The 16,227-nt window shown below is 48.6% G+C and overlaps 1 protein-coding gene across 3 annotated transcripts in view; it reads right to left on the reverse strand.

Annotated features, from left to right (window-relative positions):
* The window catches only part of PDE4A (phosphodiesterase 4A), a 138,541-nt gene that overhangs the window by 58,345 nt on the left and 63,969 nt on the right, over positions 1–16,227 (reverse strand). For all 3 annotated transcript variants that reach the window (XM_055003397.1, XM_055003398.1, XM_055003399.1), the window contains exons 4-6: positions 16,050–16,123; positions 13,166–13,215; positions 8,654–8,766 (exon numbers count right to left, since the gene is read on the reverse strand). In XM_055003397.1, the coding sequence (XP_054859372.1) occupies positions 8,654–8,766; positions 13,166–13,215; positions 16,050–16,123 (237 nt within the window). The remainder of the gene's footprint in view (positions 1–8,653; positions 8,767–13,165; positions 13,216–16,049; positions 16,124–16,227) is intronic.

Raw genomic sequence — 16,227 nt, forward strand, 5'->3', positions numbered from 1 at the left:
TCTCCTAGTGACCTCTAGAAAAACACAATGACATTCAATCCCCAACCGACTGCTTTGAGAGGTAGACAGGTGCCTCTCAAAAGCTGCACAAGTATAGTCACTCAGCAACAAAAATCCCACTGAAATACATACAATCACTGTATGCTTACTATAACCTCCCCCCCAATGTAACAGCGGCTATATCCAATCTGCAAACCCACACAGAGATTCCTTTTGAAATTCAAATGCAATGACACACACAAGAAGATAATCAACCTGGAGAAACCAAGGGCACACACAACCACGCATGAGGATTTCTTGTGACCTCTACAAATCCGCTTGACACACAGCCCTCAAGGCTTGTAACTTGGCAGACTGTGTCTAAAATGTGTCCGCCCCTCTGTACTGGGTCACTGTAGTTCCACTGATGCAGAGTCCTAAGGCACACACACAGAGACAGCACGACTCAAACACAGCCCATAATTCAAGTGACCCACTCAGGTACAACGGAGAGGCCTGGGTCAAAAAGCACGGCACAGCTTAGAGCTGAACTCCGTGAGTGACAAAGGCAGCAGACACACAACATCTGCTGGGATGTTCACAAACAGGGAGGGGATCCAAGGGACGCAGAGGAAGGCTGGGAAAGAGAAGTGATAGCAACCCCAATGTGACATTGTAGGCAGGAGGAGGACGCAGGCCTCCTCCCAAGTCCCTTGGCAGGCAGGGCACCCCCCCCCACTCCCGGGTCTGGGCTCCTAAAGCTTCTCATGCCCCTCTCTGACCTTGCCAGGCGGCACAACATGCTGGGGACCCACCGCCACACCCCAGGCATTTCCCACTACTATGTGCTCCACCCCCAATTTTTTACACAACACACACACGCACACGCACAGATTACCTGGTCCCACCAGCCAACCAGCCATGGTTTCGCACAGGTCTCACAGAAAAAATCCACTAAGGGCATCTTCTGTTCTCTGCCAAAGGACAGCAGAGGCTCTCTGGGCTGCCCACCAAGGGGGTCTCCTCTCTCTCCAGGCGAGTGGCAGATTGGTGTCTCCCCCTTTCCTTGGTGTTGGCAGGAAAGGACGGGGTTAATTTCCCAAAGCTGTTCCCTCCATGAGCGGGCTTGGGCCTGGCATGGCTCTGGCCGGCCAACCCGCCCTGCACCAGACCCCTCACATCTCTGCTGCTTCCCTTGGGTTTCCCCACAGGGGGCCGTGGACTGGGGAGACGGGCAAGGCAGGCCCAAGCCTGTGAAATCCCCACGTCTCTGGCTGTACTGCAGATGAGGAGGGAAATACCCACAGTGCAATGCTGCTCCGGCTAGGAGGAAAACACAACCCCCCCCCCCAACTCCTTCAATGTGTCTCCCGTCTCCGGTCACATCTTCAGCACACGGGAGGTACAGAAGGGAAAGTCCCGGACAAAGAGCAGAGCAGGCAGGATCACTGCAAAGAGGAAAGATCCGTTCCAAGCCGAGCAGGCAGGAGATTCCCGGCCATTTCTGGGTACCACATGGCAGACCTCCAGCTAGCAAGGCAAAAGCCGCATTGCCAAGAGCCACGTTCCCATCATCTCCCGGGCGGGCGAGTGTTGGAGGGGAGCAGTCACCACGGAGATGGTACCTCCCAGGATGGCCTCGACAGCAGCGGCAGCTGCATCCTCAGCTTGGCGTGTGTGTGTGTGTGTGTGTGTGCGCGCGCGTGCCTGCTTCTCACTGCAGCACTGGGTGGATGGGATGTGATGTCAGGTGGCAGAGGCAGAAAGAGAGAGGGGAGTGGAAGGGAAGGGGCGGGAGAGAGGAGGTGTCTAAAGGAGCTCATGAAAGACAGCGCCGGCCAAACAGATTAGGTGAATGGCAGGAGTAAGCTGGGAGGGGCAAGGGCTGCCCCGCATTCATCCAAGCTCAGGAGCCTGGATAAACTGTCTGAGCCCCCCGGCTGCCCACCGAAGGCACAGCAAGGCTGCCGAGCGCTCCGCAGAGGGTGACCGGGTAAAGCCAGCTCCACTTGGTAAGCAGAGGGAAGGGATGCGAGCCGGGAACAGAGAGAGACATTCAGAGCTGGGAAGAGCTGTCCTGCAACTGCCTTGGCCGCTGGCACAAGCTCCCAGACCGGGGCTGGGAACAGAAGCTGGTGGCTGGCACCTCAGAGTGGGCTAGCCACAAAAGGTCAGCTCTTTGCCCTTGCTGAAGAACAGCTCTGGAATCTGATGAAGTGTCCTGGAAAGATGCAGGGCAGGCTGGGCGGTAGGAAGAAGCCAAGAACTGGAGATTCAATGTCTAGAGCTGAGCAAGAGGCAAAAGCAGTCGAGGCCAGCCAGGGCCCTGCTCTTCCAGTTCTCTCTCTCTCCTTGTCTGCAAACACTCAAGCTGCAGTCGGCATCCAGTCACATTTGAGTGGTCTCCCCTACACTTGCCATGCCGCTGTCCGCGAGCCACCTAGTCTTTCAGACCTGCTGCTTTGACTCTGCAGCCTGAACCACCTGTCTATCACTGGGCCTTTGGGGAGGAGAGGGAAAGAGGTTGCCACAGCATCCCAAGCATATTGCACAGAGTTTCTGTATGAAAAAAAATAGTGGAAGTGGTAAGAAGAGTTTCCCCTTCACAGACGATGAGTATCTTTACACGAGCCATCTTATACAAGAACGCTCAAGTGTAGAGAGATGCAATGTTAGGTCGGTAGCATAGTTTAAAAAGACAGAGCCAAAGGCTCTGTCAATTTCATCTCTCTACAGAGCCAGCAAAGATCCTTCCTCAGAGGGTTTGTTAATTTCCTCTCTGCTCCCCCAAGGCTCTGTCAGGCAAAGAGGAAATTAACAAACCCTCTGAGGAAGGATCTTTGCCAGCTCTGTAGAGAGGTTTAAACTGTACTTCCCAGCTAACATTGCATCTCTGCACTTGAGCATTCTTGTGAAATATGTCTCGTGCAGAGAGACTCTTTTTTCAAAGGACTATTATTAGATAGCAATCAAACCTTTAAGGGCCTCAAGGTCCCTGCAATCTACAGTGTTATGCAGAAAGATCAAGGGGAAGCTTCCTTAAACCCACAGCATCAACATAATTCCTCCTTGGATTTCACGGTCCAGATATGGTAGCATGAAAATTGTGAAGCACATCTTTGGATGTAGGACAAGACATCCTTTAAAAGGGCTCGGCTTTGCTTCTCACTGCTTTGGCAGAACACGGGAACACCCGGTTGGGAACGCCCTCACCCACTACCCCTCACGACTGTCCCTGCACACATTTGAATGACATAAGATGCCCACTGACGGCAGGAGGGCCTCCAGAAGCTTTACAGGAGACCCAAGTGCAGGAAGCCTCCAGCCTGCACGTAGGATGAGCTGAAGGGTCACAGCATGACCTTTGCACCTTTCTTGGCCTCTCCCTTGCTGTTTTTGATGAGAAGCAACCTCTTTCTCTATCTTAAGGTGAGTAATATGACCTACTATCAGCAGAAATGTAGTGGCTGAGATTCACAGCCGTCTCACACACAGACACGAACCTCAGCCCAAGGAGCAGCCAAGCTAAACCTGTGTAGGTTTACCTCTTTAAGCATGCCTCCTTAATTAGACAGGCAATTGGACCGTATGATTTGGAAGGATTGCCCAGAAATCCCTCGTAGTTCTGCAAAGGATGCTAGGGGACAGGCCAGGGAGCCATGCACGGGCCTTTTCTGTGCCATTGCAGAGGGGTCCTGCGGCCCAAGCCCCCACTAGAAACGCGGCTGTGCTTGCATTGCTAGTGCAACTGGGCATGCCCTGAGCTTACGGTGTTCCCTCCAGAATGGATTTCCCCCCTGCTTCTGACTGTGATTCCTAGCTGCAGCTAAACATTTTCTTTGAAATTCATGATTTGGCTTAATTTTTTTAATAGGCAGGAAGATGTGACCCATGGGGCCCAAACCTCCCAGATGCTCTACAGAAGCCCCCCTGAAAACACACGCACAGAAATTGTGACAAATAGATTGTTCCCAGCAAATCTGCCGCTTGCTATGGCAGGCTAGAATGCTGACAACAAATGAACGTTTCGCACTCAGCACTCTGGAATGTTCAAAGACCTTGATTCATATCATGCCCATCTTCCTATAATAACCATGTCAGATAGAGTGCATGTTCTTATCCCCAAACTGCAGAGACAAGGAACCATGGATCAGAAAGGGACGTCCCAAACAACTGTTGCCAAGGCAGGATTACTGGATCCCTCTTCAACCAGAAGATCCATTCCAGCCTGATGTTATAAACTTGTAATCTTCTGTTCCAAGCAGATCCTAGCAGGCAGCCTCAGGACCAAGTGGTCCTACGGCCAGCCTCTTTACTTTTTCTGAGGACTGAAACCAACCAGCACTGAAGTGTGCTGCGCGAAGGACCTGCTTGAGAGGAAGGGTTTCCTGTCTCACAGCAGGCTGGAGTCCTCTGGCTTATCAAGGGCATTACTCACAAACACATACTCCAGTGTTCTCCATCATGGGGTAGGTGGACAGACTTCCTTGGAATCAGTTCCAGAGTTTGTTTTGTTTGCAAATGCAAATTTACCAGGAAAAGCAGAAATTTGCTTTTGCAAAGAAAGCAAAGGGGAACAAAGCAGGGGCAGACCTACAGTGAAGATTCTCAGAGTGGTTGTCTCATAAGGCTCAGCTGTCAAGCACATGTATACCCTCACCTACACACACACATATCACTCACTCTCTCTTAGATCCAGAGGAGTTAGCCGTGTTAGTCTGTAGTTGCAAAATAGTAAAGAGTCCAGTAGCACCTTTAACTAACTTTATTGTAGCATAAGCTTTTGAGAACCACAGCTCTCTTTGTCAGTTGCAGGGAGATGAAACATCTGATGAGAGCTGTGGTTCTTGAAAGCTTATGCCACAATAAAGTTTGTTAGTCTTAAAGGTACTGGTGGTGGTGGTGGAGAGTGCCCTCAAGTCATAGCTGGGGTTTTCCTGGCAAGAGACTCACAGAGGTGGGTTGCCGTTGCCTGGCTCTGCAACCCTAGTCTTTCTTGGAGGTCTCCCATCCAATTACTAACCAAGGCCGACCCCGCTTAGCGTCTCAGATCTGATGAGATCAGGCTCACCTGGGCTATCCAGGTTAGAGTCTTAAAGGTGCTACTGAACGCTCTACTATTTCACTCACTCTTAGGCTCACTTGCACAATCCAGACCCCATCAACTTCCCCCATGCAGGACGTGCATATGCAGGGCTGCGAATCCTGTCTCTGTCCCCACACTGTGGACCTCACAAGTTCCTTTAGCTCTGCTCTAAAGGCCCGACTAGGTGTGACACGGGGCTGAATCCATCTGGATTTATCCATGTTCACCCATTCACGATCAGAGGAGTCCCTGGTGAGCGTTTCTGTTTCTTACCAAAAACAAGGGAGCCAAATTCTGCACCTTACCTTCTAGCCCAGCTCACGGCTGGGATTGGAGTAGGGAGAAAAATCCTGAACACAGTTGAAAACAGCAGGGATAAGCGTGGCAGACGGCTGTGTCTAGTCCCCCCACCTTCCATTTTTCTTTAAACAAATATGCCCCCTCCCCATTTTAAAAATGAACAGGTGGATATAAAGGTATATACAGGAATTCACCAATCCCGCCCCCCTGCAATGTCTAGTTTCACCATATGCCAGAGCCATCCAGCCCATGCTGCAGTCATTTTGGATCTAATATTCCACGGCTGGTCCATAAAGCAAAACGATGCCAGGAGAGGACGGAGAACGCCCTTGGCTCAAAGTACCATTCCCTGCTCTTTCCATATCACCTGTTGCTCATACTCTGCACTTCCCCTTCCTTACTTTGACATTTCTCAACATTCCATCTCACAACTCTGATATGTATTACCCTAACATGCAAGAAGTAAAAATTTTAGCTCAGTTTTAAAAAAAATTCCAAGTGCTCAGGGAAAGGTCCAGTGGTGCCTTCCTTGAAGTGGCAGCTTGGGGTGGGGGGGCTGCTGTTAATCAGAAGTGGTTAAGAGCAGCAGGACTCTAATCTGGAGAGCCAGGTTTGATTCCCCGCTCCTCCACTTGAAGCCAGCTGGGTGACCTTTGGTCAGTCATAGCTCTCTCAGAGTGCTCTCAGCCCCACCCACCTCACAGGGGGATTGTTGTAGGGATAATAATAACACATTTTGTAAAGCGCTCTGAGTGTGGCGTTAAGTTGTCCTGAAGGGTGGTATATAAATCGAATGTCATCATCATCATCATCATCATCATCATCATCATCATCATCATCATCATCATCATCATCATCATCATCAGGGATTATGTTCCAAAACAGCTGGATTAACAGCCGTACCATATTCTTTTTGCTGTGTAAACCGCCTCCAGCAGGTCACAGGAGAGACAATGTATGTTTTTTCTGAATAAACAAAAAACGTGGTCGCTCTCTTCATCACAGAGATGTACTTTACTTGTCCCTCTAATCAGTCCTATAATTCCCCAAGACCCGCTACTGAACATGCATAGATCCTGGCAACAGATTTTAAAATGTTAAGAGGTCCAACAACAAATGTCATACCTGTGCAAATGTCACACCTGTGAAGGTAGATATGTTGTGATGGGGGGGGGGTGTCAGAAAAAATAACTAATGAGGCATTGTGTGGAGACAATTATACGGAAGAAGAGTGGGTGGGTGGGTGGATGAATGAATGAACAGATCATTAGGGGTCTTTACTACTATGTTGCCTTACATACTAACTGTTGCTTTAAATATGTGCTCCTATGAGCTACCTGTGCTTCATGTGGTCTATGGTCAGTTCTAAAATTGCTTATGTTCTGTTTCAGCATTTCTTCAACTCTGTATTGGATTCTTGCTAATGCCATGTCTTTGTAAACTTGTAGATATTTCCCCTATGGCATTGCTTGTGGAAATGTCCTTGATATTGACTGTACTAATCTCACGCTGTGTAATCCGCCTTGAGTCTCAGTGAGAAAGGTGGACTATAAAGAATATAAGTAAGTAAATAAAAGTTCGAAATGAAGGGGCATTATATTGGGGGAGAGGGGGAGAATATATTGTATGGGGAGGTATAACATACCCTTTCACAGAAGTTCTAGCCAGAGAGTTATGGGAAGGAGGAAAAAAGACGTGTACAGAAATATGGTACCTGTTGGCAAAATGGTGGGAAATAACTCAATATATACTCTCTCTCAATTTTGTGGCCCCCCGACTCTCCCTCTCTGTCTCTGTCTCTCATAATTTCCTCCTGACCTTCCTCTTGGGGAAGCATACAAAGTTCTTCTCGCCCCCTCCATTTTATTCTCGCAGCAAGTCAGTCAAGTAGGTTTGGCAGAGGGACAGAGAAGAGCCCAGGGGTGGCCCTGGGTCTCCCCAGTCCTGGACTAGAACTTGAACTCATTACACCGAGCGGGCCCCCTCCTTTCTCCTCTCTCATGGGCTGCCTCTAGTTCAAAGATTTTTTGTTTTAAAACTAACTGCAGTTTGTTGTAACACCCAATTCCAAATCTGGGTGCCTTAACACATTGTGGTTTATTTATTTAATGAGATAGTTATGCCCCACTTTTCTCCTCGATGGGAATGCAATGAAGCTTAGAGCATCATTTCTTGCTTTCAAAGCAGATTCTAAAACCAGGGTGCTCAATTTGTTAAGAGTGCTCAATTTGGCCACGATGATCAATGATGTTTTGCAATTATGGCAGTGTGTGCAAAGGGCAGGAGGCATGGAAATCTGAGAACTCTGCCTTGTTGCTAACAAATGGAATCTACCTTGAGTCTCAGTACAAAAAGCGGACTATGAATGAATGAATGAATGAATGAATGAATGAATGAATGAATGAATGAATGAATGAATGAATGAATCAAGTGTTGTGGGAGAGTTAGCATGTGAGGTCTCTGGTCAGAAGAAATGGGAAAGACAAGAAATATGTACCGAGATGCCTGATTTCTTTTATGGGCAGAGAGTGAATGAATGGAGTAGGTGGGTTTGTCACGGGAGACAGAAAGATGGACATGGAGGGTGTGGCTATATACCAAGAATGTTGTGTAATGTACAGCCGGTGGAGATTATGGAGTGAATATGTATGAAGTGGGTCTGGAATAGGGTCTCCAACCTCCAGGAGGGACTTGGAGATCTCTCAGAATTAGAAGTGATCTCCAGACTACAAAGATCAGTTCCCTTGGAGAACATGGTGGCCCAACCAAATGGAAAGACCAATCTCCACCTACTACAGAACTTTGGTTTACAAAAATCTGGAACCATTTGATAATGGAAAAAATAACTGACAATCTACATCAGACGGAATATCAATCTTCGGGATCAAACTTCTGGGAAAAATGGATCCCATTTTACAAATTCATAGAAGCAAGAGATCTGCAACCTCCCTCTTCACACCACTCATTGTTAATGTATTAAAGTTGAAGCACTGTGTTAATATTTTAAATGCAATGTATTATATTGGTTTGTTGTTTGATTATTGTTACAGTTCTAAAATTGAATAAAAATATTTTTTTAAAAAAGAGAGAGAACATGGTGGCCGTGGAAAGTGGACTCTATGACATTCTTGATGAGGTCTCTCCCCTTCCCAAACTCCAGCCTTCCCAGGCTCCACCCCCAAATCTCTAGGAATCTCCCAACCTGGAGCAGGCAACCCTGGTTTGGATGTTTATGACACCAGGCAGGCTGCTGATGCCACCTGGGCTGGTGCTCCACTGGAGCCCTACCTTGTTGGACGCCATCTCGCTGACTGAGCGGTAGGTTTGGATGGTCTCCAGTTGGTCCAGGCACCAGTCCAGCTCTTCGAGGGTCTCTCTGGCCATCTGCTGGTATGTCTCCTCTGCAACCAATGTACATGTCTTAAGAGGCCTTGCAAGCATCCAATGACAGAGCTAAGCAGGCAGCCCAACCAGATGCTCTTCTCTTGCTTTACTTTTTGCACACAGCCTAGCAGTCCCCTTGTTGAAACGAGAGGAAAGCCAGATTTCATTCCCCTCGATGCACATGGAAAGCAGGCAACAGCACCCCAGATAGGCTTCCTACAATAGGAGGTGCAGAAGAGTCCCAGGGCAAGCCTGCAAAATTTGAGGACTGCAAAGCTGAATGCAGTCCATTCACCCATGTCTTTGATTCTTTCTTAAAACCACAAAAATTGGGGACAGTGGTCACACACTGGCCAGGCCACAGTAAATGGTCCGGAGTTCCTTGCAAAAACCAAGCAAGACACACTGAGAACCAAGCGGATTCCCAACCCTCCAAACTCTGAGCTGCCATGTTAGCCCACCTTTGGTTGCGAGGATGGACACTTGTCATAGAACGATCAACACCATTAACACTCTATGGGCTGGTGTGTGTTATGTGTTATCAAGTAACCTCTGACCTACGGCGATCCTATGAATGAAAAACGTTCAAAATGTCCTATCATTAACAGACTTGCTCAGATCCTGCAAACTGGAGGACGTGGCTTTATATTGAGTCAAGCCATCTTGTTTTAGGTCTTTCTCTTTTCCTATCGTGTGTGTCACACAGATTTGGACATTCCTTTTGCATCTATTCACATCTGCAACTGGACATTCTTTTGGCTTTAATCCAGTCCCATTGTTAAGATTAGCGCTAGTCGTACATTTCCTCGGCTCTTCCCCAGTAGCCAATGGAGTGCCATCTGACCTGGGGTTCCTGTCTTCCAGCACTATACTCAGGGCTTTTTTTCCGGGAAAAGTGATGGTGGAACTCAGTGGTTTGCCCTCTAAGAAAGTGGTCACATGGCTGGTGGCCCCGCCCCCTGATCTCCAGTCAGGGGAGTTGAGATTGACGGAGGGCAATCTCAACTCCCCTCTGTCTGGAGATCAGGGGGCGGGGCCACCAGCCATGTGACCATTTTCAAGAGGTTCCGGAACTCCGTTCCACTGCGTTCCAGCTGAAAAAAAGCCCTGACTATACTTAATGTTACAATGGTGATAGGAGCAGAGGAATTCTTGAAAGTTAGCTACTGGGCAGCAGCAGTAGTGGAAGGCGACACTGGTGGAGAATCTTTCGCAGACAACAGCAGTGTTACTTGAACTAATCCTGGTTAGTACTGTGCAGAAGAAGGCAATAGTAAACTGCTTCTGCTCATCTCTTACCTTGAAAACCCTCTGATGAGACTACAGGCTGGACCTCATGGTGGAGTCTCATGATGAGAGGACTGGTTCTAGTGCCAAAACCGAGCAGAGGGGGTAAGCACAAGCCCTCCCTGCAAGCTAGATCGAAGAACCACATCAGTTGTAATCTGACGACTGTGGCATAATTATGGAAGTGCGCATTCCCGGTTTCATTGCACAACATACCTGCTGAGCCATTCGATCAAGGTAGCCCTTTTAATAATAACAACAACATTCAATTTATATACCGCCCTTCAGGATGACTTAACACCCACTCAGAGTGGTTTACTAAGTATGTTATTATTATCCCCACAACAAAACACCCTGTGAGGTGGCTGGGGCTGAGAGAGCCTTGAGAGAGCTGTGACTGACCCAAGGTCACCCTGCTGGCTTCAAGTGGAGGAGTGGGGAATCAAACCTGGTTCTCCAGATGAGAGTCCCGCGCTCTTAACCACTACACCAAACTGGCTCTTTTAGAACCAAACTATACACGACAGGGGGAGATCCCTGCATTTTCTTAAAATGAGAAAAGCAACTGCGGGGGAGGGGACAGAATGGCTTGGGGAAGCATCGTGCCCTTATCCTCACTCCCTCAGTTCAACCCTGCGCACCTTTGCGCTCTGTGGTGAAGAAGCGACAGGTGTTTCTGCTTGCACGCATGAGGGAGGGTGAAAGATCTGCACTTGGAGAATGGCAGAGGGGAAGGGACTCCCCCACCCAACAGGTGCCATAGATGTGATCCAGAATATCCTTCTCCATGGCTTCTTTTAGATTTTGTTTTTAAAAGCTGGCGGTCGCAGTCTTCTGCATTCTGTGTCAGATGCCCCTTTAACTAGCACTTACTCTTTGCACTGGGTTAGCATTGATGGCTGCTTTCACACACAGGTTTTTCCAAACCGGAGCAGGTTTTTGTGGCGGTGGGAAGCTTCCATACAACACTGTGCTCTAGATGTGCTCTGACCGCCATTTCCCATCCTCAGCATGCTCTTTCTCAACCCTGCCTTACTGCATTGTCCATTTATGTATGTATATTTTGTTTTCCTCCCCAGGGGGAGGAAACATTATTATCCTGTTTAGAACATTATTATCCCGTCTTCCATTTTCTTACACCAACTAACTTGTGGGATCGGTTAGGACTGAGAGACTGACCGGCCCGGCGAATTTCCATGGCAGAAGTGGGGAACTAAACCCAATTCTCTCAACATTCGAGTCCTACGCTGTACCTGCTACACCACTCAGGCTCTCAATCTATACTACAATCTCAATGCTCCAGTCTTTTGGGGAGCAGTGCATTCCAAATGTGTTTTCACAGTACCTGGACTCGAAGGTGCCAGATTTCAAGAGTATCACCCATGTGGGTGCCATTTTCCTTCTGACACCTCTTCACAGCACACCGTACCATCAGAGGGCTTTATTTTAAAGATCAGTAACTGCTATAGTGAAGAAGGCAATGACAAACCACCACTACTTCTCACTTGCCTTGCAAGCCCCAGCAGTGATTGCCATAAGTCAGTTGTTACTTGACAACAGTTTTACACACACACACAACTGCTATAGTGCCCTGACTTGAATAGCCAGGCAAGCCTGATCTCGTCAGATCTCAGAAGCTAAGTGGGATTGACCTCGGTTAGTAATTGGATGGGAGACCTCCAAGGAAGACCAGGATGGCAGAGGCAGGCAATGGCAAACCACCTCTGATAGTCTCTTGCCATGAAAACCCCAGCAGGGGTTTCCATAAGTAGGCTTCAACTTGAAGGCACTTTCTACCATCACAACTGGCAAAGGGAGCTTTGACTTTCGAAAGCTCACACCATGGAAATCTAGGACGTCTTTAAGGTGCTACTGGACCCAAATCGGACTATAGCACTGTATCTTTGACTGATTTAAAAAAAACAGTGGAGAAAAAAGGCATGGAGAATTGCAGTTGACAGGAAGAGAGAAAGCTCCATTGCCCACACGTTGCAGTCTCGTGGCAATAAACGTAAAACAGGGAATCCTCAGCCATGTGGGCACAGCTAAAGTCACAGTTAACTATGCCTGAACGTAACTTCCATGATCATAGTTGGGCTTAACCACGTTGGTATCTTCCCATTATTCAGCAGCAGAGGATTTAACAATGAGAACGAAGGGTTAATTCGTACTTCCTGGAGGCCAACATGCTTACTCAGAGCCAAGCTACAAGTGACGCTTTACACAGGTTGGACACTTGTCAGCTTCCCTCAAGTTTTGATGGGAAATGTAGGCGTCCTGGTTTTACAGCTTGGCTCTCCATTACAGCTGAAAGACCAGGATGCCTACATTTCCCATCAAAACTTGAGGGAAGCTGACAAATGTCCAACCTGTGTCAGGCGTCATGTGTAGCTTGGTTCTCAGTTTAGCTCAGTGTCTCCTGTTGGCAAGAGATGCATCTCCAAATCAGCAACAGACCCATGTACCAGGGAGCAGCAAACGAGGGACAAAAAATGGCTGCTCCAGCACCAAGTACAGAGGCTGGATGTTGTTGCAATGCTGGCTGAGTGGCAAGCAACCCGCTTCTTTGCCTCCAAGTCAAGAGGAGGTAGTGGCCTCGGGCGATGTGAATGTGAATGTGGAGCACACAAACTAGGAGACAGCCACACCTGGTTTGTAGGGCACGAACCAGAGCGGCCCGAGTAGGAGAAGGTCCAGGGGACTGCATCCCGGGTCAGTTAGTAGTGCCATTTGGATTTTTCTACCCAAACTTCTTGGGCGCGCCTCCCCGCCTGATTGCACCAACACGGCAGCAGCAGAGCGGCATTTCCTGCTGCTGAGCACAGCATCAGCTCCTGGGTGGGAAAAACCCCTGTGGACGAAGCTTCACCCGTCAGTTGCTGCAAACTGGCTGCCTGACCTGACTGCATCACCTTCCCAGCAGATCATCTCCCACCCCAAAAATGCCCTTTCTGATGGAGTGAGGCCCTTACAGGGACCACGTCGCAGATCACAAAAGGGGGCGGGAATCCTCACGGCAGAAACTTGTCATTCCCCAGACCGAGCTTGAGCTGGCTGTACTGTGCGTCCTCCCCTCCAGAACCAGAACACCCAGCATGCCCCAGCATGCCCACGCCACATTTCTCTTACCTGAAAGGGTGGCTTTGCACACGGTCGGCTGGCCACCCATGGGAGACCTCCTGGGGATAAGAAGAGAGAAAAGGACCCACGGTCAGGTTAGAGCACTTCCCTCCCCACAGGGGACACACACAAGGTCAGTGGCCCCTCCCTGCCCCGTCCTACCTTTCTCCATGGGACGGAAATGTGGATGGTTTAAGCAGGGCTTTTACCTGGGAAGAGAGGCGGTGGAACTCAGTGGGCTGCCCTCGGAGAAAATGGTCACATGGCTGGTGGCCCCGCCCCCTGATCTCCAGACAGAGGGGAGTTGAGATTGCCCTCCGTGCAGCTCAGCAGCGCGGAGGGCAATCTCAACTCCCCTCTGTCTGGAGATCAGGGGGCGGGGCCACCAGCCACGTGACCATTTTCAAGAGGTGCCAGAACTCCGTTCCACCACGTTCCCGCTGAAAAAAAGCCCTGGGATTAAGACTGGCTGCTGTAGATTCTCCACGAAGCTAGGGCTCCAGCCTCCTTATACTGGCAGAGACGCACCTTCCTGGCACTGAGCGTGCTTGCCCTGGCATGGATGCTGTTGGGCAGAAAGTCCCCCCTCTCCCTCAGCACTGTGACACTCCTATGTACTTCCTGAGTTTTCCCTCTCTTTTCTGCTATCTTTCCCAAAGTGGCAACATTTTGGAAAAGACGGCAGGGCAGTCAGGATGGTTGCCAGAGGAATGGGAAACCCCAGATTTTCCTTGTCCTGCCCTCAGTCCCCACGGCAGCCATTCCCTCCCTTCCCCACACCTCTCGAGGATGGGGCTTTTATGTTTTTTTAAAAAATATAGTACTGGTATGCCAATAACTTTTTGAAATAAAGCCTCCTAAAAAGCCCCCCACCGAGGGATATGAAGGGGAACAGCCACCGTGGGGGACCGAGAAAAGGAAACTGCAAGGAAACCTGCCATGTGGGAGCCCCATTTGAACAGTGCTATATAAAGAGCTGCAGCAATTATGGGGGAATGCCATCCCCACGAGGAAAGGGCCAGAATCAGTCTCAAAGCAGGAGACATTTCCTCTGGAGTTCACACAAAGCAGTAAAGGCACAGAGGCCTTGAAGTTAACACCTCTTGATTCTAAAGAGGGGCTACAAAAGTATCACCCCCCATTCTGCAGTCACTCCATTGGGCTTCCTGTCAGTTCTCATGCTCAGTTCAAGGTATTGGTTATCACATACAAAGCTCTTCATGGCTTTGGTCTGGCATACCTAAGGGACCACCTCCCTCCCTGTCTTCCTCCACAGAAACTTCACTTATTTGAACAGGGTCTCCTGCAGGTGCCACCCTGCACATGGGCAAAATCAATAGCAGCCTGTACACGGCTTTCTTTGTGGTGGCCCCTACCCTGCGGAACGGCCTGCCCAAGGAGGTCAGAAGAGCCCCACCTCTCCCAGCTTTCTGCAAATAATGCAAAACCCAATTATTCAAAAATGCTTTTGTATTGTAGAGAGCGGATCTCAGATGCTTCACTAATGAGTTAGGGACCACAGCCTTCACCACTAAGTTGCCTTGTGTACTGTTGTTTTAAATATGTGCTCCTATGAGCTAGCGGTGCTTCATGTTTTCTAATGTCAGCCCTAGAATTGCTTATGTTCTGTTTCAGCATTTCTTCAACTCTGTATTGGATCCTTGCTAATGCTCTGTCTTTGTCAACTTGTATTTATTTACCCTATGGCATTGTTTATGGAAATGGCCTTGATATTGATTGTGTTAACCTCACACTATGTAATCCGCCTTGCATCTCAGTGAGAAAGGCGGACTATAAATAACATGAACCAACAAATAAATCAGGAATCCCACAAATTTAGAATTCCCAACCAACTGTCGACTGTACCCATTCATCCATGCCAATGTCAAGCCTGCTGGTTTTGGTCATGAGTATTGTAACTGTTCTCATGTTGTAACTGATGACTACGTTCCTTAGCTTTTTGAAAACCACTTTCGTTTTCTCCTTTCCACAGCACAGCCAGGCAGCTGGTAGAGCTGTAGACAATTTCTTCCATTGATAGTTTGTGGAATGACCTTGGGTGTCTGAAATGTTGCATTTCTCAGTATCTTGTCTGCCTAGTGTGTAAACTCCGAAAATGTTTCCCAGACTGCTTCTGAACTTGTGGTTTAGGAGGGAGGTGGTTGATTGAGTATATTGCCTTGTAACTGCCTTAAACCTTATCCCTTTCAAAGAGAAGTTGCCATGCTCATATGCATTTTACTTCATGTACTCCTATGGACCTGTGTATATGGAAAAGACAGGTCCTTGGTTAGATGGCTTTTATTCAGGAAATCAGGGGGTCACTGGGGGTGTGGGGGAGTAGTTGTGAATTTCATCCATTGTGCAGGGGGTTGGACTAGATGACCCTGGAGGTCCCTTCCAGCCCTTTGATTATATTCCCAGTTGGTTTGTGCCCAAGTACGTCACAGACACAGAGTACCAACAGTTCTCCTATGGAGTAAGAGCAGCCCTGTTGGATCAATCCACCTAAATCCAAGATGCTCATCAGCAGGGTAGGAAGCTGACAGCTTTGCTCTGCTGTTCCCTGGACATGGAAGTGCCACAGGTCATCATAGTTAAATGCAGTACAGGAATTCCCACTCCTAGGGTGCCCTTTCACCACTGCAGACTGCAAAAACTGTGTGGGGTTTCCCTCCAGCCTACGTAAAGAGATTGGGGAAACAGGCAAGTCGAGTGCAGCGGGCATCAAAGGGATAGGCGGCACTGAATCCCTAAAGAACTATTCATTCAACAAGCCCATAAGCTATGGAGGAAATGAATTTACCCACAAAAGGTCCAGAACGGGCAATAATTTCTTAAGCAATGACAGACAGGGGGTGAGCGTAAGTCCCCAGCGCTGGTGGATACTTACTTACTGGATGTTGGGGTGGGCACATTTGCCAGGATGGAAAAATTACTACGCACGCTTCTCAAACTCGCCAGTACCTGCAGGAAGGAAATGGGCAGAGAAAGTTAAGACTACAAAACAAGTTCTTTGCAGTCTCTATAAGACCTAACAGCCAAAGAAGTAAAGCAATGATCTTGCCATA

This window comes from Eublepharis macularius, chromosome 19 (assembly GCF_028583425.1).
Source record: "Eublepharis macularius isolate TG4126 chromosome 19, MPM_Emac_v1.0, whole genome shotgun sequence".
Taxonomy (NCBI): Eukaryota; Metazoa; Chordata; class Lepidosauria; order Squamata; family Eublepharidae; genus Eublepharis; species Eublepharis macularius.